The sequence below is a fragment of the Pelmatolapia mariae genome, linkage group LG8 (genome assembly GCF_036321145.2).
Source record: "Pelmatolapia mariae isolate MD_Pm_ZW linkage group LG8, Pm_UMD_F_2, whole genome shotgun sequence".
Lineage (NCBI taxonomy): Eukaryota > Metazoa > Chordata > Actinopteri > Cichliformes > Cichlidae > Pelmatolapia > Pelmatolapia mariae.
The window spans coordinates 189002-214401 of record NC_086234.1 but is presented as its reverse complement, the minus strand read 5'-3'; the positions used below and the strand labels follow the sequence as shown (position 1 = coordinate 214401).

The window sequence follows — 25400 nt, the reverse complement described above, 5'->3', positions numbered from 1 at the left end:
AAGTTGCCACCTTAGGGTGGGAAGAGTAGTCGAACCTCGAGACAGAAGCCATGACACCAGTCGTATGTCAGTCAACAGTATCCTTTGTTCCCACTGCTTAAAATGCTCGCTGGGAAGTTGAGAAAAGGTTTACCTTTGGTCCCTTCCACTTTGCTTTGCCAGCAGTTATTTCACCTGCACTCGCTGAAGTCACTCAATGCCCTTCACTTTTAATCACCTCCAGTCGCCTTGTTGCTGTGAATCACCTGCAGTGTCCACACAGCTCGTCTATCCCGCACGTAGTAGTGAAACTTGAAAAAGAGTTTATATTATTATTGAGCTTTGATTTTGATATTATTTATCTTTTCTAGTCTTTTGGTTTCTTTGTTAGAGTTCTGGTTTCTGTCTGTGTTCCTTAGTTACTCTGTCTCCCCTGTCTGCTGTATCATCTTGTCAAGTCTGCATCTCTGTGTTGTTTCCTGTTTTACTTTGAAGTCCGTGTCTCAGGTTATTGTATCCAGTGATGGGAATAACAGCGTTACTTTTTCAGTAACGCGTAATCTAACTAATTACTATTTCTATTGTTACAACGCCGTTACCGTTACTAACAAGAAAATGCGGTTGCGTTACTATTTTTCAACAAACAGACGTTTGAAGCTGTGTTCAGCTTACCACACCATATATCAGATGCACGGAAGTAGCTGTAAGTAATCTGGGCGCTACTGCTTTAAGCAGCTGCGCGCTCCCACGGGTGGCAATCACTTTCTGCCCGACGATCACTTTTTGGCACAACACCTGGAGCTAAGGGGGCAAAACAATCGCATGAGTGCTGCTGTTTGACTGAGGAAGAATAAAGTAGTCGTGGTAAGCCAATCACATGACCACTTAAAGACAAAGCAACAAGGTGATATATACCAGTTTTTAAATTGTGTTGATAGGCCACGTAAAACCAGAGTCATGATAAACAATATATACGCGTTTTTCCTCAATAGTTTCGTCACATTTACTGTCTAAACACGGCGCTAGCAAGCACTCTCTGCTTATGAGCAAGAAAAAAACAACAAACAGCCCGTTCGTTTTGGTGGAAAAATGCACCATGTCGACCAATCAAAAAATGATCTGGCAACATGACATTTGGTTGTTTAGGAAGAGGGGGAATTTTTAGGAGTGGCGGAGAGAGAGAGAGAGAGAGAGGGAGAGAGAGAGAGAGAGAGAGAGAGAGAGAGAGAGAGCAGAAAAAGAGAGCGAGTTTTGAGATGTGAGAGATTTGTGATGTTTGTAGTGTGCAGTTAATGTGTTGTCTTGTGTAGTTAGTGTGTAGTGTCAGTGTAGAGTTAGTGTAGAGTTGTGGATAGTTTTGTGTTGTGTGATAGAACAATGAGGCGACTGCTGTCTCCAGGTAGAAACAGGAGTGATACACCTGCTGCTGTCAGACCTGCAGGTATCAGGCTGTGATGTTCTCCTTTATAGTGGACAGAAATTATTCTTTTGGAGTGGCACAAATAATTTGTGTGACATCTTATTGAATGCAGAACAGCTGATTGTTCTGTAAATAGTTTGAAGTGGAGATATCATCTGAATCTGAATTTCAGGAGCGGGACCACTCCTCCTTCACGCCCCCTCTGGCCTCAGGCTATAAAAGCCCACCTTCTCCAATACCTGCTGTTCTCATTTTCATGCGAACACCCATCGTCGTCAGACGCCTCGCAAAATTCTAAGAGCTTGATTCCTACTCACTCTTTGGCTCGTCATGATGGATTCCCTGTCACTCAGCCCATCGGACCAAGACCTCACTCTTTCTCCACCTGATTTTCCCCAGGCAGTCCAGGATCTGCAACCTAAACTTCCTAGTGGAGCCGTCGCAGAGAGCCCAATTACAGCCGGCCCGTCTGGCGCGCCTTCCAGCAGCCGTCCTCGCCGTGCAGCTGTCAGGTCCGCCTTTTGCATCCCCCAGAACTCTTCTCTCCGCTCTATCCAACAATACAGCGGCTCCGGTCGCTCCCCTTCCCCGCGAAACTACAACCTTCGAACTGCTACTAGAGGACGATCCACTCCCAGTAAAAGTTCACGGCAGAGCTCCACACCAGATCACCCCGGGGGCGTGTCTCCAACCCCGCAAAGCCTCCCGGAAATACAATCCATCTCATCGTTCAACTCCGAGGTCGCGCCGCCGTTCCCACGCTCCAGTGAGGTCTCCCAAAGATTCTCTGCCGACGAAGATCTCCGACTGGACGGTCGCCCGTCTCCAACAAGTTTTGAAAGAGAGAGGCATCTGCTTTTGCCGATCCGATAACAAGGCTACATTATTCGGTTTCTTCTTAACATCTCAGCGCTCATTCACTGAACAGAGTCAATCCTCCTCCGGGCATAAATGAAGCTAGCCCCTCCATTAACGACGCTTCCTCGCTCCTTTCAGCCTCACCCAGCCAGCACCAGCCGCAGCTCGCGTGACACTCAGCTAGGGTTGCCAGTTCTGCGGTCTCCAATCCCCCCTTTGCAACTCGCCCCAACAAACCCTCTCGGCACCGAGTTGCCAGGCCCTCAGCCACTCTTTCCTCCTCTGCTTAGCTCTGCGGCTAACCTCGGCACTGGGATGCCAGGTTCTCAGCCACTTTTTCCTCCTCTGCTACGCTCTTCTGCTAACCTCGGCACTGGGTTGCCAGGTTCTCAGCCACTCATTCCTCCTCTGTTAAACACTGCAGATAACCTCGGCACTGCGTTGCCAGGTCCTCTCACCTTCGCTCCTTCCCATCATATTTCAGCTAACATCCCTACAACCAGCCATCCGACCATTCATCCCTCCAACCCAGCAGCCTTTCCTCCTCCCGTCGGTGAAGCTCAGCAATTCCTCCTCCCAACCCACCGGCCCCAAAAACTTCTCCCGTATCCGTTAACCTTCGCCAACAAATCATTGCCGGTAAATACTAGGGATGGGTATCGTTTAGGTTTTATCCGATACCGGTGCCAAACCGGTACTTTTGAAAAGGTGCCGGTGCTTAAAGAATGGAGAACACACAATTTGTCCTAAAACCTCTCATGTTTAGCTGTTTTTTTTGTAAAAAGATAACAATGTTAGCCTTTTCTGCAGCTATATGGCATATATGGTATCACTCTTGGCTGGAAGCAGTGCTTAAACAATGGAAAAAACACAAACTTTGTCCAAAAACCTCTCATGTTTAGCTGTTTCCCTCTTTTTCTTTGGTCATTTTAGCCTTTTTGGCCAGGGTGAAGGGAGTATCTGCCATCAAACAAGAAGACAGCCACATGTAACTACGACGGTGTTTGCTAGTTCACCTTACATGCATTAATTTAATAACGTGGTTAGCCTACTCAACATAAATTACACACAAACAACATTAAGCTACTCACGCAGAGAAGAACGGCTGCTGCTGCTGCCATCATCATTCGTCATCATTTCTGCTACACTGGCAGGGCTAGGGGCCAGGACTCTCCTCTTTGGGTTCTTGGGGGATGTTGCTAACTCCGGGTCCGATAACAGGCACCACACCCACAGTAGATGTGCTCGGTGTGAGGTCTCGCAGCAAGCTATCAAATACGGTGCATTTCTCGGCTTTAAAAAAAAAAACGCTATGCGTCGCCAGGTGTTTCATCAGATTCGAGGTGTTACCTCCTTTGCACAGTATCACAGTATCACCTTAAAGCACTTGTTGCAGGCTGCTGAGTTTGCATCTTTTGCTGTGAAGTACAGCCAGACTTTTGACCGCTTCGCCTTGGGTATTTTTAATCTGTAGCTCTGCTCTAAAAGAACTTACGTACCTGGGCCCGCCTACTGTCCTCAGAAAGGTAAAATGATTGGCTAGAATCCAAAGTGTATTACATCTCAAGGGGAAAAAAGCACCGAAATAAAGCACCGAAATGTGCGCTGCTTTTCGGCCATAATGGCACCGAATACCGGTACCCATCCCTAGTAAATACGTAGATTTGGCTGTGCTCATTCTCCCTCCTCTCACGCAGCCTGCTCTTCCCAGGGTGATCGACGGCCACGACGGTTCCATCATCTTACGTGTTGCGGCCCCTTCTTGGGCAAAAGAGCTCACTCCGCTCGAGTTTGCTTTTGCTTTCTCACTATACAGAGACTTCCTCTACACTGCCTTTCCCTCCCGAAGACAAGAGTTCGACTCATACCTGACTATTATTCTCGATCTCTGGTTACGATTCAGTGGCACCGGCTTCTATCAGTACCACATACAGCTTGCTTCTCAGGCAGCCGCTCACCTCCAGCAGTTTAACCAAGACACCTTCTGGGGCAGTCTCGATCAGGAACTCTACTGCCGCGTCTTCGCCGCCCGTTCTTCCTGCTCCTGCAAATCGTGTGGCGCCCCGTCACATCCTGCTTCCGCCTGCATCGTCCTACGGCCGATCTACAGCCCTCGCGCCATCCATCCATTCTTACCCGCTTGACCCCAGCTCCCGCACCAGAACTTCCTAAACACAATCTCCATCCCCACCATGCCTTTGCCTCAAGGTTCAGACAGGCGGGGCAGGCCCATCATGCACCTTGGAGGCCGCACCATTTTCAATAACTTCAACGACTCCGGCTGTCATGTCTCAATGCTGCTATCTTCACTGTTGTTCCTTTTGCGGTGGCGGCCATTCCCGCCCCGCATGCCCCCATAACCCCACCAAGCCATGACTAGCTTTGTCGGCTTCCACACCCATCCACATTCCGGCACTAAAAGACACCTTAAAAAAATCACCCTAACCCAGACTTTGTCAACTTCCTAGTAAAAGGTTTTTCAGAAGGCTTCCACCCAGGGATCGTTGCCCAGCCAATGGTTTCTTGCACTTGCAAAAACTTGCAGTCAGCACCCAAAGACCCAGAAACACTCGACAGCCTGCTCGCCAAGGAAGTCAGGAAGGGTTTCATGATCGGTCCCTTCCCCGAACCTCCCTTCCCCCTCTTTCACATCAACCCTCTGGGCATCACCACCAGAAAAATACTCAGGCAAAAAGCGCATCATTGTTGATCTTTCTGCTCCCCACAGCAGTCTGATTCCAAGCATAAATAGTCTCATTCCCAGCGACGACTACTCTCTCAAATACTCAACAGTGAACCACGCCATTTCTCTCATTAAACTCGCCAGCAGAGGCGCATGGCTTTCTAAAGCCGACATCACAAGTGCCTTTAAGGTCTTGCCGATTCACCCCGACTCCTGGCATTTGTTCGGAGTCAAGTGGAGGGATGCCTATTATTTCGCAGTCAGGCTGACCTTCAGTTGCAAAAGCAGCCCCAAGCTCTTCGACTCACTCACCGAAGCTCTATGTTGGATCCTCTCCAACAACCATAAGCTGCCATTTTTGGTCTACCCTCTCGACGACTTCCTAGTCATTGCCCCTCCTGGTCAAAAAGATCCATCCTCATTCGGTCTGACAACCTCGCCGTAGTCGACATACTCAGGTCAAAGGCCGAAGCAATTCCCCTTCCATCATGCCCTTCATGCGGCGGCTCATGTGGCTATCAGTCACCCACCAGTTCCTAATCAGAGCAGAACACATTACCGGCCATTTCAATTCCATTGCTGGCTCCCTGTCTCGTTTCTCCCTCCAGACATTCAGAGTCTCGGGCCCCACGCAGAGGCAGCTCCGACCCCAGTGCCTCCATTTTCAGCCACGACATTCGAGATCTAAACGCTAGCATCGCAGAACTCATCAGCATCTCCCAAGAAGCGATCATAAATAGTCTTGCAGCAAGCACATTGTCCTCCTATTGGACCGCTTGGAACACGTTCCGTTCATTCCATAATAACTTCAACCTGCCCTTCCCCTCATTCAACATCGCAACAGTTTCCAGCTTCATATCTCATGCCTTCTGGTTTCTGAGCATCAAAATTCCCACCATAAAGACATACCTCAGCGGCATCAATTTCTTTGCCAAACTGCTCACAGGTTCGCCATGCCTAACCATTACGTCGTCCCAGATATCATTACTCATCAAAGGTCTCCAGCGTCAGTCACCTGCCACAACCCTACACCGCTTACCCCTAACTTCAGATCTTCTACATCGCTGCATCTCTACCCTCCGGCTGAAGTATAGCGACTACTTCCTGGCACGCACACTCCAAGCCATGTTCCTGCTTGCCTTCTTCGGCTTCTTACGCTGTTCCGAATTCACCTCCTCATCTTCAAAATCCCATCCGACTCTTCACCCGTGCTTGAGCGACATCCAGCCAGTCTTCGAAGACTGCCTCATTTTCTCCCTCAAACAAAGCAAAACCAATCAATCCGGCAGCCCCACGCCTATATACCACTTCAAAATAAACTCACCTTTAAGTCCCTTCGAATCAGTAACCCATTACCTCCACCTCAGAAAATCTCAGCACGCCTTACCTACAGATCCACTGTTCATCACCGAATCTGGCCACGCCCCGACCAGGTCATGGTTCCTCTCACACTTTCGCCAAGTGCTCTCGTCTTCTGGGATTCCTCCAAATCTCTTCTCTGGCCATTCCTTTCACATCGGCGCCGCAACTTAGGCGCCGAATCCCTGACCACCTAATCAAGCTCCTGGGTCGATGGTCATCACAAGCCTACCAGTTATACATTCGCAACAATCTCCAAGACCTCCGTAACACCCAGTCTTCACTCCTGTAGGGGATCCTTCTTCGGGGTCCTGCCCAGCCCGATAGCCGTCGCGAGTCCCCTTCAAGGCCTTCCCCAAACCGCAGCACCATTCACACTTCCTCATCCCTCATTGCCCATCGTTACCGAGGATGTGGTCCCAGCTAGTGAAGTGGAGCTATCATCTGAATTTCAGGAGCGGGACCACTCCTCCTTCACGCCCCCTTCGGCCTCAGGCTATAAAAGCCCCCCTTCTCCAATACCTGCTGTTCTCATTTTCATGTCCCATACTTCCCCCCCATTTTCCCTCTCTTCTCCTCTTGCCTCTCTGCCTTTCCCTTCATTCATTTCTCGTTAGTACATGGGGTTCTGCCCGGCCCGAGAGCCATCGCCAGTCCCCTTCGAGGCCTTCCCCAAGCCGCAGCACCAGTTTTCACTTCCTCATCCCTCATCGCCCATCGTTACCGAGGATGTGGTCCCAGCTAGTGAAATGGTTATTAAAAAAGGGTAAAAGGTAAATGGATGCAAATAACTTTGTTGTTTGCAAAACTTGTGCATATGATTTTAAAATTGACAATTTATATTTGCATTTCAAGTTATGAAATATGATTCAATAAACATGTTTGTGGTTGTTACAGTAAAAATTATAACTTTTTCTACTCGGATTTTATGTTTGTCTGATTTTAGATCAATTGTGTTAATACAGTATGTCAAAATGAAAACATAACTGTAAATTCAGACACGTGAGGTTGTGCTGAAAAGGATGATACCAACAAAGGCAAAGTAAATAGTTTTTAAAGTTGAAATGTAGAGGAAACATCAAAAGTAGTTAAAAATGGCCAATTATACCCTGGACCCCAGAGGGTTAAACATTTTTTTTTAAAAGTAACGCAATAGTTACTTTTCAAGTAATTAATTACTTTTAGGGTCTTGTAACTCAGTTACTAAGTCAGTTACTTTTCTGAAGAATTAACTAGTAACTATAATTAATTACTTCTTCAAAGTAACTTGCCCAACACTGATTGTATCAGGTTTTGCTTCCCGTCTCGTTTGCCCTGATTTGCCCAGCTGTGTTTGCCTTCTGTCTCTCATTCACTGATTGTTCCCTCTGTGTCGTCTCCCTGAGTTTCTCCCTCCGTATCAACAGGTTTTAGGTCTGTTTTGTTAGTTCTCCCAGTATAGGTAATCCTTAGGTTCTGTTTGTACACTCTACTTTTCTGTTTGTACCATCATCCCACGCTTTGTGTTCCGTCCATCTGCCTGCCAGTTTAGTTTCTGTATTCCCAGTTTAGCCAGTTTTCTGTTTTTGTCATGTAGAAATAAATCTTTGTTTTGAGTCTGCACTTTTGGGTCCATCATTCCTCCTATCCTGCTGGATTTGGTGGATCAGACCCCCACTATCTGAAGAACAATGATCGATCTTCGTTCACTGAAAGACAGAATTGAGCTTCATCACAGACACAATTCTCCGACTTAAAATTATGTTTTACGTGTATCTGTATTTGTGTCTTTTTTGTATTTGTGTTTAAAATTGTTTCTTTTTCACCTCATGTTGGTTTGAAGATTAAAAAAAACTGTATAGATAGCATTATTGATCTTAGTCAATATGTGTAATGCACCTCCATATAAATTTGATTTATTAAGAGTCACCCTGTCAGGATAAATACAGATTGAACCATTAAATTTAAATATTGAACTGTGGCTCTCCTCAGGTGTCTGCATTCTCCACCTGGGAAAAGGAGCTTCATAAGATGGTATTTGACCCTCGATACCTGCTGCTGACTTCAGATCAGAGGAAACAGGTTTGGCAAATGAAAGATTACTTTGATTTCTAACATTTTCATGCAATGTCATGATGTCACGATGACATCAGTGTTACCTGTATGCGTCCAGGTGTTTGATCAGTTTGTGAAGAGCAGGATGAAGGATGAGTACAAAGAGAAGAGGAGTAAATTGCAGAAAGCCAGAGAAGAGTTCAAACAGCTGCTGGAGGAAGCAAAGATCACCAGCAGGTAGTCCTCATTCATCATTCAGAGAAGCACTCTTAATTATTCAGCTATGTTCCTGTAAAATATGACCTCACCTCGACTGGCAGCTGTTTATCGACCAGTCGCTGGGACAAACTGAAGATGTAGATGAGGTATTTCTACCAGAATAAAATTCATCAGAGAATGATTCATAGCACCAAGAATTAGAGGACTAGGCTAATTCAGCTCCGGAAGCAGAACTGTTTTTTTGTTTTTATAATTCAAGTATTTATCAGATTTTGCATTTTATAACAACAAATACAAGAACCAAAAGCAAGAAGCAAACAAACCAACAACAACAACAACAAAAAATAAAAATCATCTGCAAAAGTTGTCACCTTTTCCAAATTTTTCCGTTAACAGAAAGCTCCACTCCATATCAAAAGCCTTCTGTGCATCTAAAGATATAGCCAATACAGGATTTGTGTTATTTCTATTCAGCTACAGCAGGTGTAGTAATCTCATATTATCGGAAGCAGATCTATTCTTGATAAACCCTACTTGATGTTTATGGATAATTTGTGGTAGTACAACCCTCATTACTAAATCCTTGTCACCTTTTGGGATTAGTGATATTACTGCCTGATTAAAACTTGCAGGGAGCCGTCCATATTCAAAAGCTTCGTGTAATACTTCAGTTAAAAGTGGACATAGGAAGTCTATAAATCTGTGATAAAACTCTGCTGGGAAGCCATCTATTCCCGGTGACTTTCCAGCTTTCACTGCATGGATACCTTCCTTACATCTACCTCAGTTAGGGGAGTTTCCAATTTGTCCCTACCCTCTTGTGAAATTTTTGGTATTATCCTTTTATCAAAGAATGCATTTAGCCGATCCGTACTTGATCAAATATTTTAAAAATCACGTTGACCTCCGAAGAGGATGTAACTAATTTAGCATCGTTTTCATTGCCATAATAACATTCTGATTGTCCATTTGCTTAAGTTGTCTTGCTAATAGCCTGCCTGTCTTCTCACCATTCTCATAAAAATTAGTTTTAAGATGAAAGTGGGCATATTCCGCTTTTTTGTTATAGATTTCATGAAGGATATACTTAAACTGACAAATCTCCGAGATCCAGTTCCGGGTCGCTGCTCTTTTTCTAACTTTAATGCTCTTTTTGTTGTTGTATTTCGCCGTCTACTCGGTATATTTGTATTCTTTTCCTTTTCCTCATTTTTGTGATTTTTCGGACTTGTTTCCAACACTTCGACATGACCCCAAGGCTCACCTACACCAGGGACTCCCTCATCCAGCTGCGGATGCAGCTGCAGCCCAGCCTCCGACTTTTCCGCTCCGCAGAGAAGATCATAAAACAGCACATCGTAAGAGCAACTGACCCCCTGATGGACCCACTCCACTTTGCTTACCGTCCATGCAGAGGTGTAGATGACGCAAAAATCTTCATCTTGGACTCCATCCACAAACATCTGGAGCTCCCTGACTCCTCCGCTTCTGTTTGTTGATTTTTCATCAGCGTTCAACACTCTGCAGCCTCATATCCTGGCCACTAAACTTTCCACCTGATTTCACCTGGATGATCAGCTAATCCTGTGGATATTGGACTTTTTGACTAACAGGACTCAGAGAGTTCGGGGCAACAACTCTCTTTCCGGTCTCCGTTCCACCCCCACTGGCTCCCCCAGGACTGTGTGCTCTCCCCCCTGCTCTTCATCCTCTACACTGATGACTGCAGATCCACACAGCCCAACTGTCACCTGGTTAAATGTGCTGACGACACAATTCTCCTGTCACTGCTGTCAGGCCCCTCACAACACCACGGGCCCACTCTGCAGGAGTTTGTAGAGTGGTGTGACAGCTCCAAACTTGAACTGAACGTGAGCAAAACCAAAGAGATGGTGGTGACCTTCTCCAGTAGGCAGAGGGATCTGGCTGCTTCAGTCACCACCACCATCCACGGGAAGCCAGTGGAGGTAGTTGAGGAGTACAAATACCTGGGAACCATCTTTGACAACCTCCTGAAATTCTCTGCCAACACAGAGGAGATTCTCAGGAGGTGCCACCAACGGCTATACCTCCTTAGTCTCCAAAAAGTTGATTCTGTTCATCTGGACGTAGCGTTTTGTGGGAGAAACGTTTCGTCATCATCCAGGTGACTTCTTCAGTCTCAGCTGACTGCAGGTTTCAATCTTATAAACAGTACATTTGCATAATGACTGAAACCAGCCCACTGAAGGAACAGTGGGCTGGGAGGTCAGTTCCTTAATCATAATTATGCAAATTCTCATGACCATTGATCAACAACCACTGACCAAAACCCACTGATCAACAACCACTGATCAATGTCCATGAGTACCATTCACAGAGAGTTGGGTGGACCAGTTTTTAGGTTTGACTCTCATCATCCACTGGAGCACAAACTGGGTGTTATCAGGACGCTACAACACAGAGCGAACACCATCCCCACTGACACAGCGGCCAGGGAGGCAGAAGAACAGCACATCAAGAAGGCCCTGAGTAAATGTGGTTATCCCAGCTGGACTTTTGTCAAAGCTGGGAAGGCACCTAAAGAAAGCTCCAGCCGATCCAGGAGAGAAGGTCAACCACTGACTAAGCGAAAACCTGTAGTGATCCCGTATGTGTCAGGAGTATCGGAGCAGTTGAGACGCATTTTTTCTAAACACCGGGTCTCTGTGGCTTTTAAACCCCAAAACACGCTGCGCCAAAAACTGGTCCACCCCAAGGATCGGGTCCCCCGACACAAACAGAGTAACATAGTGTACGCTGTTAAGTGCAGGAGGATTGCCAGGATTTATACATCGGGGAAACCAAACAACCTCTGGCGAAGCGGATGGCACAACACAGAAGAGCTACCTCGTCAGGCCAGGACTCTGCAGTCTGTTTACACCTACAGGCCAGTGGACACTCTTTCAATGATGAGGATGTACACATCCTGGACAGGGAGGAACGCTGGTTTGAGGGCGGAGTCAAGGAGGCCATTTACGTGAAAAGGGAAAGACCATCTCTGAATCGAGGAGGGGGCCTAAGGGTTCATCTGTCACCATCTTACAATGCTGTGATTGCAGCCATTCCCCAACTCTCTGTGAATGCTACTCATGGTTATTGATCAGTGGTTGTTGATCAGTGGGTTTTGGTCAGTGGTTGTTGATCAATGGTCATGAGAATTTGCATAATTATGATTAAGGAACTGACCTCCCAGCCCATTGTTCCTTCAGTGGGCTGGTTTCAGTCATTATGCAAATGTACTGTTTATAAGATTGGAAACCTGCAGTCAGCTGAGACTGAAGAAGTCACCTGGATGAGTGACGAAACGTTTCTCCCACAAAACGCTACGTCCAGATGAACAGAATCAACTTTTTGGAGATTTACTTTCCTGGATGATTGAGAATGCATCAAGATATACCTCCTTAGGAAACTCAACTCCTTTGGAGTCAGCACACCCATCATGATGACTTTCTACTACGCCTTCCTGGAAAGCATCATGACCTTCTCCATCACCTGCTGGTTCCACTCCCTCAGCCTTCATACAGGAACAGACTGCAGCACACTGCATCAGTGTGCTCTAAAATCATTGGCCTGTCAGAACTCTGGCACAGGTTTTCAGCCAACAGGCCCTTAGACAGGCAGCCAAAATCATTCTTCTCTCATCTCACATTCTTCACCCTGCATTTCAATGGCTCCCCTCTGGGCGACGCCTCCGCTGCATTTCCTGCAGGACTGAGAGGAGGAGAGCCACCTTTGTCCCCAAACCAGCTCTGCTTTTTAACACCAGCAGATAAGACCATTTCCCACACCAGAAACAGAAACTACCCCACACTCTTTTTATACTACCGACACTTTATTCACTTTTAGTCACTTACAGTTATTTATTCACCTTTCAGTCACTTTAATTTTAAAACTGTATATACTGTATATTCTGTGTATTTATTATTTCACTCTTATTGCCTGTTCTTATTGTCCTTATCTTCAACGTTATGCTGCTCTGTTGTATGTTAATTACCCCTTGGGGATAAATAAAGTCTTTCTGATTCTGATCTCTTTCAATTTATTATAATGAAATTTTTCTGCTACTTTTTTTCCCCCAATTTACCTGTATTTTCCTCCAAAATTTGTATCTTTTCCTTATTAGGGCCCGAGCACTGAGAGTGCGAAGGCCCTATTGTATCTGCTCCGTTTCTTCTTCTTATTATTATTATTCAGGCAAAACAAGGGCCTTTTTGAGGGCTTTAACATGCTCAAAAACTCATGAAATTTTGCACACATGCCAGGTCTGATGAAAAATTTTGTATTTTAATGGTTTTACGTATGAACACTAGGAAATGGCTCTGTAGCGCCACCTATGTGTTGTTAAATGCAGCCCTACGAACACATCGTTTGAGCTACATGTATGAAATTTGGCACACATGTGTATCATGCCAAGACAAACAAAAAAGTCAGTGGGCCCATTGACGCAAACCCAACAGGAAGTCAGCAATTTAGAGGTGAAGGTGACATTTTGGCTCTAATTTTGTCATTTCCATGCCATGTTAAATTGTGGAGCTTTTGAGTTTTCGCGATACGGTGAGGCCGTGGCGCCACGGTGAATTTCGATGACTCGCCATGAAAATCTTATTGTCTCTCATTCCCTCATACATGGTCCGACCTCGACCAAAGAGCACACATATGATAAGGCTCCACCCCTGAACATATTTCAACTGCCATATTTGACACCAGGGACAGCGCCACCTAGTGGCAACAGGAAATGTCATGTTTTACACTTTGGTGTACAGTATTGTTATGGGTGACATTTGCAGCCTAAAATTTCTACAGGAAAGCCTTAAGCAGTTGTTCTTGGGTTACAGTGAAAACTGTGACTTTTCGCGAAAGGGTGTGGCCCCAGCAGCATGGCGAACTTTGATGTCTCGCCATGAAGAAACAAATTAGTATAACTCAATGAAATCCAGTCTGATCAGTACCAGACTTTAAAGGGATGATGTCAGACCCGCCCTGAACAGATTGATGTGCCCATTTTCAGTAATATGCAGAGCGCCACCTAGTGGCAACAGGAAATGTCATGTCTTTCATTTTGTTGTACTGATTTTCACGGGTTCATCGTGGCCACCTCAAAAGCGGTGAATATCACCATCCGTCCTTCATGATGCTTCAGTGAGAAAATTGTGACTTTAAACTGAACGGCGCACCCTGGTGGCAACGCGGTTTACCATGAAAGATGAAGTGGCTTTTGAGGGGCTTGGAAAGTTTAAAAAGTCTTGAAATTTGGCGCACACCTCCAATGTGATGACAGCTATCTTGTTATGTGATCATTTTCATTGAATAGCGCAAAATGGCTCCACTGCGCCCCCTACAAATTTCCGAAACAACAGACCCTGCTCTGTGTTTTATGTATGAGTCTTAAACCTGGTGAGCTCATAGGAGATATCAAGATGTACAAAAAAAGTCTCTTGGAGCAATATCCCAAATCCAACAGGAAGTCAGCCATTTTAAAATTAATGTGTAATTTTGGCGACATTTTCCCTTCTTTTCAGGCCTCATACTTTGACGAACTCCTCTAAGGAATTTCATCATATTGATGCGATCTCCAGTGCGTGTAATCTAAAGACCTTTGTGATGTTAAATTGCGAAGCTTTTTACGTTCAGGGAAACAGGGTGGTCATGGCGGCACGTGGAGTTTCAATCACTCGCCAAAAAGCAGCAATCTGCTGTCACTCAAAAACACAATGTCCAATCTCTCCCAAAGTTCGCAGGCGTGATGAGACTCGAGCTCGGAAATGTTTGTTATTCCATTTGTCATTAATGGTTAGAGTGCCACCTAGTGGGACGACTATAATCACGATTGAATGAGATGAAATTTGAGCTGGTGGTTAAATGCATGAATTCCATCAATCTGACATCAGATCGGATGTGCTGGTTGTAGGAGTTGGGCGTGGCTCGACGCGCCGGGGGTGCGAGGGCCCTCATAACGCTGCTTGCAGCTTTAATTTTCTTTGTTTTTCTTAGAACACTAACCTATACACTTTCTATGAATAAATGCCTTCAAAGCATCCCATGCAGTGGCCAGCCTGTCCGTAGATCCAAGTTTCACCTCTAAAAGATATCTTATATCCTCTTTTAGGGTTGATACAAATTTTTCGTCCTGCAATATGCTTGAGTTTAGTCTCCACCTACCCATTCTGTTATTTTCAACATTTAGACTTATGTGCAGTTCTACCAGCGTGTGGTCTGTTAAAGCGATCACACCTAAGTTATAGTTTATTACTAAATGAACACATGATTTAGAAATTAAAAAATAATTTACTCGGGAATATGTTTTATGTGAATAAGAATAAAAGGTGCATTTTCTTTCCATAGTGTGAACAACCCTCCAAATATCTACCACACTGAGGTCTTCTTTTAAAGCATCTAACGCTGTCTCTGTTCTAGTTCTTGGGGTTGCATTAATGGCACTTCTCTCAATGTATTCGTCCATCACATTATTAAACCTAACAAGATCTGGACCTTCATGTTCCGCCACATCTTGTTAACCTCATGTATAAAATTAGGGTCATCCCTGTTTGGGGCGTAAATATTGCACAGAACAACCTGAACTCCATTAATGAGAGCCTGCAGAGCTAACACTCGCCCATCCTTATCCCGGCTTTCCTGCAGTAACACAAAGTTTAGTCTTTTATGAATAACTATCATGACACCGCGACTCTTGCTTGATACTGAGTTATGAAATACTTTCCCAACCCAATCCCTTTTTAATTTCAATGCTTCACTTGAGGTAGCTAAGCACTTTTTTTCTTTTGACTGGTGTGCCATAGCCATTTATATTCCATGACACAATATTAGCATCCATATTCCCCATGACTATACCATGGTGGAGTATCTATAAGCCTTAAATCTTCAGCCCATAACCATTAAACGTTTGATGACAACCCTGCTTGAACCAGGACACAAATTTAAACAAGAACAGTACTTCACCTATACAATCTCTACCAAAATAAATAATAAAAAATAACAAACATAACAAATGAAATAGTGCTGTCCAAAAAAGGAACATGACGAAAACCCTGTGGGCAAAACCATCTCTGGTTCATGATGGTCCCCTGGACAGTGATCTCCTCTCCTCCTGCTGTCATGGCGATGCCTCAGGGAGCCCGCCCCGTCTTAGAAAATTATTAATGATGCGCTCCCATCCACGTAGTTTAGCTTGCTGGCCCCTTACTCCACCACATCTCGGAAGTTCTCACACACGAATTTCTCTGCCTTTGTCGAAGCTCTGCTGACCTTTCCATGTTAATCGAAGCTTTGCTGGATGTACCAGGGTGTGCTTTATCTGATGCTGCCATAACTTCTTCATCACTGGGGAGAAAAGCTTCCTCTGTGCCGCTCGCTCCACGGTCATATCTTCATAAAATGAAAAGCGGCAGTTCTCCCACATTATGCCTTCCTTCTGCTTAGTGGTCACGAGAACTTTTTGTCGTGCGGTGTAATGGAGAAATCTCACCAGCACGGTTCGAGGTGGTTGACCAGGTCCCAATCGCAATCTCGTACTTCAGTGGCATCTTTCCAGCTCATATTCTTCCCCTGTAGACCCAGGCCATCAGTGAGTATCTTCATCACATAATCATTTATGCTGCCACCACTTTCCAGACCCTCTTCCAGACCGATAAGCCGAATGTCCTTTCTGCGGTTTCTGTTTTCCCGGTCGTGTACTCGGGCCCATAGTTGTTCAAGCTTTTTAAGATTTTTGCCATCATCTTCTGTTATGCTCCTCATCTTGCCTTCCACATCTGAGATGCGGCCCTCAGCTTCGGTCATCCATATTTGGATTGCACTTATAGCGTTTTTAAATTCCATCATGTCTGACTCGATGTGAGATACATCGGCTGCAACACCAGTTAGGATAGCTCCAAGCTTAGTCATTTCGGTGAACAAACTACTTATATCCATCTTGGTTCCTTCTTCTTGGCTAGCAGGGCTAACATTAGCACTGCTAACATTAGTTTCCCCCACTGCAACCGTGGAGTTTACACGATCCTGTAGCTATATCTCTCAATACATTCAAGCACGCTGACCTAGCAAGTCACAACAGTCCAGAAATGTATTATTTAAGAGCATCTAAATTTTTTGAAACTAATGTAAAGTTGACGGGGGTCAGAGACTCTCTATGGCACAGCCATTCCCAAACACTCTATCACGTGACTCCCCAGAAACAGAACATTAACCAAACATGAAAACCAACTACATGAGAAACTAATAAAAAAAAAACTACACTGGGAAAACTAAATGTATGAAAACCAGAAACACTAGGAAAAGCATAAACACTTGATACTTGGGAAGGTTGACAGACGATCTGACAGTGAACAGAGGGAGACAGAGGACTTAAATACACTGAAGGCTAACGAGGGAAGTGGAAACACAGCTGACACAAATGAACATGATGCCACAGGGGAAGAAAAACTAAATACACTGAACATTGACCATGAGACCGTCAAAATAAAACAGGAAATAAGCAGACTAAGACACTCAGACTTAAGAAGGGAACAGGGAAGTGGAAATGGGAGACATGGACATAACTATGGAACATATACATAGGATATGACGGGGGTTGGGGAAAACACACATGACAGATATAATCAGACACAAGGGGGAACATGTACAAACAGGACAGACGGGAGAGGCAGGGAATGAAGGCGAGGAGGGGAACATGGGAACAGATTGGGAAGACAAGACACAAAGACACACACGCGCAGAAACACAGGCACACAGAGAGGGACACAGAGGACAAAGACACAAGGGGAACCTAATAAACTAATCACAAGTAAATTCAAACATGTAATTAGAATGAACTCAGAACTAACCAGTAAACCAAATAATACATAAGACGTTAAGAGTAAAACTATGAAACATGAAACTTGAAGGATTCTGGGGGAAAGTGACTCTTAGTGCTGTATGCCGCTTGTTCTATGGCGACTACGTCTCACAGGGTTTATGACCATTATGTCCTTCATGTGCCCAGAGAGTATTTATACATTTCAGTATAGCTGTGTTAAAACGTTCAACTGATGTGACGTGTGTGGCTTGTAGATAGTTGTGTCAGAACCACAGTCCAGGATGAGACAACAGACATAAACACAAGAAAACTCAAAACGCTGGGTCAAATGACCCAGAACCATGAAACCATCTTCCATTGTGACCTTGGGACTTCCAGGCCATACTCGGCACAGATGTTCCTGTACACTATGCTGGACACTTGGTTATGGCGTTCCATGTATGTCCTGCCTGCTAGCATCTTGCACCCTGCTGTTATGTGCTGGATTGTCTCATCTTTACACAGCCTGCACCTGGGGTCTTGCCTGGTGTGATAGACCCCAGCCTCTATGGATCTTGTGCTCAGAGCTTGTTCCTGTGCTGACATGATTAGTGCCTCTGTGCTGTCTTTCAGTCCAGCTTTGTCCAGCCACTGGTAGGATTTCTGTCATGGCTGTGACGGCAGTCGTGTGAAAATGAGAGAAGGACCCAAAAGCAGGCAATGGCTAGATGCAAGTGAGCGTTTATTTACGAGTGATAACAAACAGGGACAGCTAGCAAAACAAACCTGAACACATAGCAGAGAGAAACATAGGATGACACACAGTGTGAACACAGGGTATGATGACCAGGAAATGCAGGGCATGAGAAGCAGAGAAACACCAACAACGAGCACAGGCAAACACATATGGCGTTATTTTTGTGCCACTATTCTGAGCACACGTAAAATAAATTTGAGCGCACGTAAAAAAATTTTTTTTTTTAAAAATTCCTTTTCACTTCAATACTGATGTATTGTAATTGGTCCAGCCCAGAGTTGATCATGACCAGTTTGCTAATCCACCACCTTTCATTGTTTATACCGTTACAAAAACAAACAAACAAACATAAAAATGAAAAATCACCATTGGCCCACCGGGCAAATGCCTGGTATGCCCAACGGCCAGTCCAGCTATGCGGTCAGCTGGTGCAAATGCATGCAAATCATACAAATATACCAACAAGACAGTGTGCATCACTGTCACAACAGCGTTTGTTTTAGTTCAAAGGTTTTATGGTTTTCCTGTAATACCTGGTGGTGTAGTCGGTGATTTTTTGTCAGTTCAGCCTTATATATTATGTTTAACCCGAGTGACCACCCGGTCAGCTGGTGGGTAACAGGCATCTCCGAAAACATTAGAGCACTTATGCAAATATGTGATGTCTTGATAAATCGAGCAGATATTAGAAGTTTACACAGCACCATCCTCGCATGAAAATATCTTAAAAGTTTATTTTGTGATCCAGAAAGAGTAATATTTCAAACTCCGCACTCTGTGCTCCTCCGCCACTGCCTCGTTTGAGTTTTGGACGAAATGTATTCTGGGATATTGCATTTCGTCATTTCGAGCTGATTGGAGACCAGAACAGCCAATCAGATTTTTTTGCATCCAAGTCTGTGATTGGCTGGTTTTGTGGCACAAATATAACGGTGTACACAGAGAGTTGAGCGTGCACGGGCAGAAATGTTGAGAGCGCGAGCAACACATTGCGAGCAAGCGCAAATGCAAAAACTGAGCGAGAGGGGCTGCTACTGTGTGTGTGTGTGTGTGTGTGTGTGTGTGTGTGTGTGTGTGTGTGTGTGTGTGTGGATAATAGCAAACACTGAAATACATTTTTTGCACGCAGGAATGAATTTTGTTCACTCAAATTTAGCTTTTCTTCGCTCAAAATAAATTTCTCCTCAAAATGCAACACTTGCACCTGCAATTTTTTTTTACGTGCGCTCAGAATAGTGGCACAAAAATAACGCCATAAACACACAGTATATATACACGGAAGGAGATGAGGAGTGGCAAAACAGGAGGAGGAGCAGCTGATGCTAATTAACATGACGAGACAAGAGACACAGGGCTTCAATGTAAAACAGGAAATATACACTGACAGAACTCAGAGACATGATACTGACCGAGAACGGAAACTAAAACCAAATAGAACGTCTTAACCTGAATACGTAATCAGAATAAACTAGAACATAAGATCATAATAATAAAGAAAATGCTGGACCATAACAGTTTCTGGGTGTGAGCCACTTCTTCTGTCGGACGGTGGTACATGTCATGCAGGGGCCTGTACTTTAGTGATGTTCTTGTTCTTGCTCCTCTTCTTTCTCAGGTTTCTCCTGCCTGAGGTAATCACTAAGTACACTGTGGTTCTGACACAACTATCTACAAGCCACACACGTCACATCAGTTGAATGTTTTAACACAGCTATACTGAAATGTATAAATAATCTCTGGGCACATGAAGGACATAATGGTCATAAACCCTGTGAGACGTAGTCGCCATAGAACGGGCGGCATACAGCACTAAGAGTCACTTTCCCCCAGAATCCTTCAAGTTTCATGTTTCATAGTTTTACTCTCGCCATAACGTAAATGATTTAAAGTATCTAAAATTTATTAAGCAGTTTATACATTCAGCTCAGTTTAATGCTTTTGGTTCCTCATTCCTTATTGAGGTTCTCTTATTATCAGTTAAAATAAAATCATTTTTCATGTAATTATGTTTAATGAGCCAAAAAAGGCTGCCATCAGAATTACTGTTTCCACCTCTCATATCAAAATATGAATGTTCCTGTTTTGTTTTTCTTCTCCAGAACAACCTTTAAGGAGTTTTGTGTTCGTTATCGGGATGACCAGCGATTCAGCACTCTCACCAGGAAGAAGGAACAGGAAGTACTCTTTAGCCATTACATCACAGCCTTAAAGAAACGAGAGAAAGAGAACAGAACCAGACTGAGGAAGATGAGATGAGAACATGTCTGAGAAAGAACCTCACAGAACCATCTACAACATTTATAGAACCCTTTTAGCTCCTTCCAAATCTTCAGAAAACCTTCCGGGAACTCCTGTCTCACTGCACTCATGCCTCCTGATTCCTGGATTTAGACTCATGTCTTGTTTAACAAAGTGAACCGGGACTATCAAACTGTCTGTGGTTTTGTTGGACAAACCTGAATGGGACCAGAACCATCATTCTCAGTAGATTCGCATGGTTCTAGACTTTGTAAATTGTCAGGTCAGTATGAACCTGAACCAACATTAGACCATTTTCTAGGGTGAACTGCACTTCATCATCTGGATCTGCTGGACTGGATCTAATTCATAGTCTCATTCATCCTAACTGACAGAAACGAAAACCAGAGCACAAAAACAAATGTTCATCTGTCTGACTGTTTCTTTGTCCTGTAAAGACTATTCATTCAAACTTCATCAGCACTGCAGCTTCCTAGACTTAAAATGGACCATAATAACAGATTAAAAACAATAACAAGTAGATAAAAGACCATAAACAAAGAGATTAGTGAATAAACACATTTTAAACCAGAAGGGCACTCTGAGGGCAGATAACTGTGTAAAGACAAATACTGAACTAATCTACAGACAAACTCAGAAAACCCAAACTTCATTTGTGTAATCTGAGAAACAAACAAAAAACCCCAAAAAGGAGTGAATACATGAGCTCTTTAGAGGCTCTACCTCCTCTGTAAAGGTAAGCATGAATGTAAAAACAATGAGAATAGTGAGCCACAATCCTCTGACCTTTCATATGTAAAGGGAAAAAGGTGGATGATATGATAACATCAAGCTTGCAAATATCAGCGAGTTTAGTCAGGTCCTGATAAAGCTGGGCATACACTGTGCGATTTTTTTTTGGCTCGTTTTGAGCTGATTTTTCAGTCATGCGACCGTTTTGGTGATCGGCCCGAGTTTCGCCTTCATCGTGTGTCGTGTAGTATATGTGGAGTAACGAGAAGCGATTAACACCTCACGACCAGCTCCCAATCATCAATCGTTTGGTCGTAAGAAAATCAAACCTGTTTGAAATCCTGTCGGCCGTCGTGAGGGCGTCACCGCAGCCTCTCACACTGCGCACGTGCAAACACAGAAATGAAAGTGAAAAGACGGAGCAGCACGGCTGTGCAGCGTGTGATCTGGACACGAGCGATGGAGGCACAACTTGTAAAACTTTGGCTCATCCGAGCCTTTTTGATGTGGCCTCACAAAATTATCACGACCACAACAACCGTGAAAATAGTTGGATTTACATTGCTGCTCAATCACAGCTGCCTGATCAATGTTTTTCATTAGCAATTTAGCAAAGTTGATGGTGGTGGTGCGTGTCTGTGTGAGTGAAAGACAGAGAGGGAGAGCGAGCGACAGATTTTCTGTTATAACCTTCATTTTATGGAGGCACAGTGTGAGCACTCAGGTCGCATCAGAGCATCGGGCGGTATAGTGTGAGACCCTGCATCGTGACCTACCAACTTATAACCCCTGCGAGTCAATTGTGCAGTTTGAGCAGAAGCTGAATAACGCGACTGAAACAATCGCACAGTGTATGCCCAGCTTAAGTGGATTGCTTCCAGGAACCAGACTCAGCAACCCTGAAGACTTGGTGTCAGGTACCACAAGGAACCTTCGAGGTCTGTCACATCCAGGCCTATGGAGTCCTGCTGTGCAGTGTGCTGGTCTTTGGATTCTTGGTCTGTAGAGTCCACAATTTGTGGAGTCCAGGGCTGCGAAGCCCATGTCTATGGAATTAATGTTTATGGAGTCTACGTCTATGAAGGTCTGACCTTGGTGGCTCTCAGCTTTTGCAGGTGTTTTTAATAGTGTGTTTTCTCTTCAGTGTGTGTTTACAGTGTGATCCTTTAACTTCAGTTTGTGTTTGATTCCTGGAAACAAACCTATAGACCCCATTAAGAAATCTGACTTTTACAAGTTTTCCAGAAATTCTCATCTGCTGTAGAAAATGGCAAACTAGGAGACTTGGCAGTTTGATTGGCCATTTGATGTACTCTGGGAGTTGTAGGGGATGTTGGTGTAGCTCCTTCAGTTTCTCAAAATACCGCCTGATTACTAACCGAGATTGAAATTATCAAGGGCTCAAAATGTCATAAACAGGAAGTGACAACCCTTCTCAACTGATCACATGATGTTAAACTGCTTTGGGACTTTTTGCCACTGACTTGAAGTCTTCCAGACTCTACTCACACAGTAGATGAAACACAATAATGATCAATGGGTTTTTTTAAGGCGGTATGATTAATAAAATTGTTATTAATAAATTTACACTGTAAGATTAAAAAAAAACCATTCTGCATTCCTCTAACATCTTTATTTCTGGCAAGGTCAGTTCTTTCTTACAAATCTTTGTATACATTTTTACATTTTTTCAGGGTTCTTGTCGTTACTTGATACTTATTGTCACAGCACTATAAACTGTATGTAATTTTCTGTCTGTAAAAATTGCTGAATTACAAAAATGTCCGTGTGAATCCCTCATGGTGATCTGATGTCACCGTCTTAGCAACAACAAACTTCGACATCTGAGAGCAGAGACCCCAGAAACAGGAAGCACCTGCTCACGCTGTTGGCATTGAGGACTTGGCCAGCAGAGAGACAGTCCCTCAACCATCACATGTGCACCTGTTGGTGAGCAGCTCAGCTGACTCACCTGTCCTTTCTGAACAGTTTCACCTGACCCAGCTTCATTTATAAAGTGTGCTACTGTTTGTGGTCAACAAACAAACAAACAAAACCTATTTGGTGTAATCCCTGCCCTCACCAATGGGCACGGTGAGCTGTTGTTGGGCAGGCTTTGTGTCACGATGTCCTGATTGGGTGTTTTGTTTTTTTTGTCTTCTCATTGGATGATGTCTGTGTTGAAATGATCTGTGTGTTCTGATGTTTCATTGGCTGTTGGTCCTGCTGTGTTTTAAATTAAACTGTCAAAATTAAACTGCTGTGTTCTTTATGATGATATTGCATTTCTATTTCAGGTAAAATCTCGGCCCAGACCCGTACTAAAGTGTGGGGTTAAAGTCTTCAGTTTAACTTGAGCTGAAGGTCGGAGAACGTGAGCTAAATTTGACAAATATTCACTTCCTGTTTCTAGGGTATGCCAGCTGTTCCTTCCTCCATAATCTGACATGACATCATTTGGACGATGTATATCAATGAAACCCCCCCAAAAAATCTGAACATATGGAATTTTTTTAAGCCATAAACAGCAGCACAAAGAAAACGTAAGAAGAAAACACATAAATTTGATTGTTTTATTAAAAAATATATATTTTTCTTTATTTTTTAAGTAGTTTTCACAAACACATTTTTCTTACTTTGTGTGTGCATGTGTTCCTGCCTGAATGTGCACATTTGGGAAGAAATGTCCATGATCTTCATAATATCCATATCCCCAATAGGCCAGCAAAGTGCACCATGATCAGACCCGGAAACCAAACGTTCTAGAAAGGATGAATACACCAGTGTAACAATGGAAAATGTCCTTCATCAGAGACAAAATCGAGATTTGGTAGTTGTATGTAATGAGTTAATGAGTCAAGACCATGTTTTCATGAAGCATGTCATATTTTTTTTAGAAGGTAGATATGCTTTCCATTGATATGTGCTCGATTAGGAGATTCAACCAATGATTAATGCTAAACCATTGTTTGTTTTCTCAGTTGATAAGTATCAATTCAATTCAATTGGTTGGGGTGAGAGAAGGAAGACAGGATAAAGACATGCTGTGGAAGAGAGACAGAGATTAATAACATATGATTCAATGCAGAGAGGTCTATAGTGAGTGAGAAAGGTGACTGGAAAGGAAAAACTCAATGCATCATGGGAATCCCCCGGCACCCTACGTCTATTGCAGCATAACTAAGGGAGGATTCAGGGTCACCTGGTCCAGCCCTAACTATATGCTTTAGCAAAAAGGAAAGTTTGAAGCCTAATCTTAAAAGTAGAGATAGTGTCTGTCTCCTGAATCCAAACTGGAAGCTGGTTCCACAGAAGAGGGGCCTGAAAACTGAAGGCTCTGCCTCCCATTCTACTTTTAAATACTCTAGGAACAACAAGTAAGCCTGCAGTGTGAGAGCCAAGTGCTCTAATAGGGTGATATGGTACTACAAGGTCATTAAGATAAAATGGGGCCTGATTATTTAAGACCTTGTATGTGAGGAGCAGGATTTTGAATTCTGGATTTAACAGGAAGCCAATGAAGGGAAGCCAATACAGGAGAAATCTGCTCTCTCTTTCTAGTCCCTGTCAGGACTCTTGCTGCAGCATTTTGGATTAACTGAAGGCTTTTCAGGGAGTTTTTAGGACTTCCTGATAATAATGAGTTACACTAGTCCAGCCTGGAAGTAATAAATGCATGAACTAGTTTTTCAGTGTCACTCTGAGACAGGATATTTCTAATTTTAGAGATGTTGCACAAATGGAAGAAAGCAGTCTTACATATTTGTTTAATATGTGCATTGAAGGACATGTCCTGGTCAAAATGACTCCAAGGTTCCTCACAGTGTTACTGGAGGCCAAGGTAATGCCATCCAGAGTAAGAATCTGGTTAGATACCATATTTCTAAGATTTTCAGGGCCGAGTACAATAACCTCAGTTTGATCTGAATTAAGAAGCAGAAAGTTAGCGGCCATCCAGGTCTTTATGTCTTTAAGACATTCCTGCAGTTTAACTAATTGGTGTGTGTTACCTGGCTTCATGGATAGATAGAGCTGGGTGTCATCAGCATAGCAGTGTAAATGTATGCTATGTCTTCTAATGATGCTGCCTAAGGGAAGCATGTATAATGTAAACAGAATTGGTCCTAGCACTGAACCCTGTGGAACTCCATAATTAACCTCAGTGTGTGAAGAGGACTCTCCATTTACATGAACAAATATGAGTCTATTAGATAGATATGATACAAACCACTGCAGTGCAGTACCTGTAATACCTACAGCGTGCTCTAATCGCTCTAATAGGATATTA

General features: G+C 43.9%; 1 protein-coding gene across 4 annotated transcripts in view; it reads left to right on the top strand.

Annotated features, from left to right (window-relative positions):
* The window catches only part of tcerg1l (transcription elongation regulator 1 like), a 91325-nt gene extending 67956 nt beyond the window's left edge, over positions 1–23369 (top strand). For all 4 annotated transcript variants that reach the window (XM_063482366.1, XM_063482368.1, XM_063482367.1 and 1 more), the window contains 3 exons: positions 8271–8360; positions 8452–8570; positions 20221–23369. In XM_063482366.1, the coding sequence (XP_063338436.1) occupies positions 8271–8360; positions 8452–8570; positions 20221–20377 (366 nt within the window). In that variant the 3' untranslated portion in view covers positions 20378–23369. The remainder of the gene's footprint in view (positions 1–8270; positions 8361–8451; positions 8571–20220) is intronic.
* The last annotated feature ends 2031 nt before the right edge of the window (positions 23370–25400 follow it).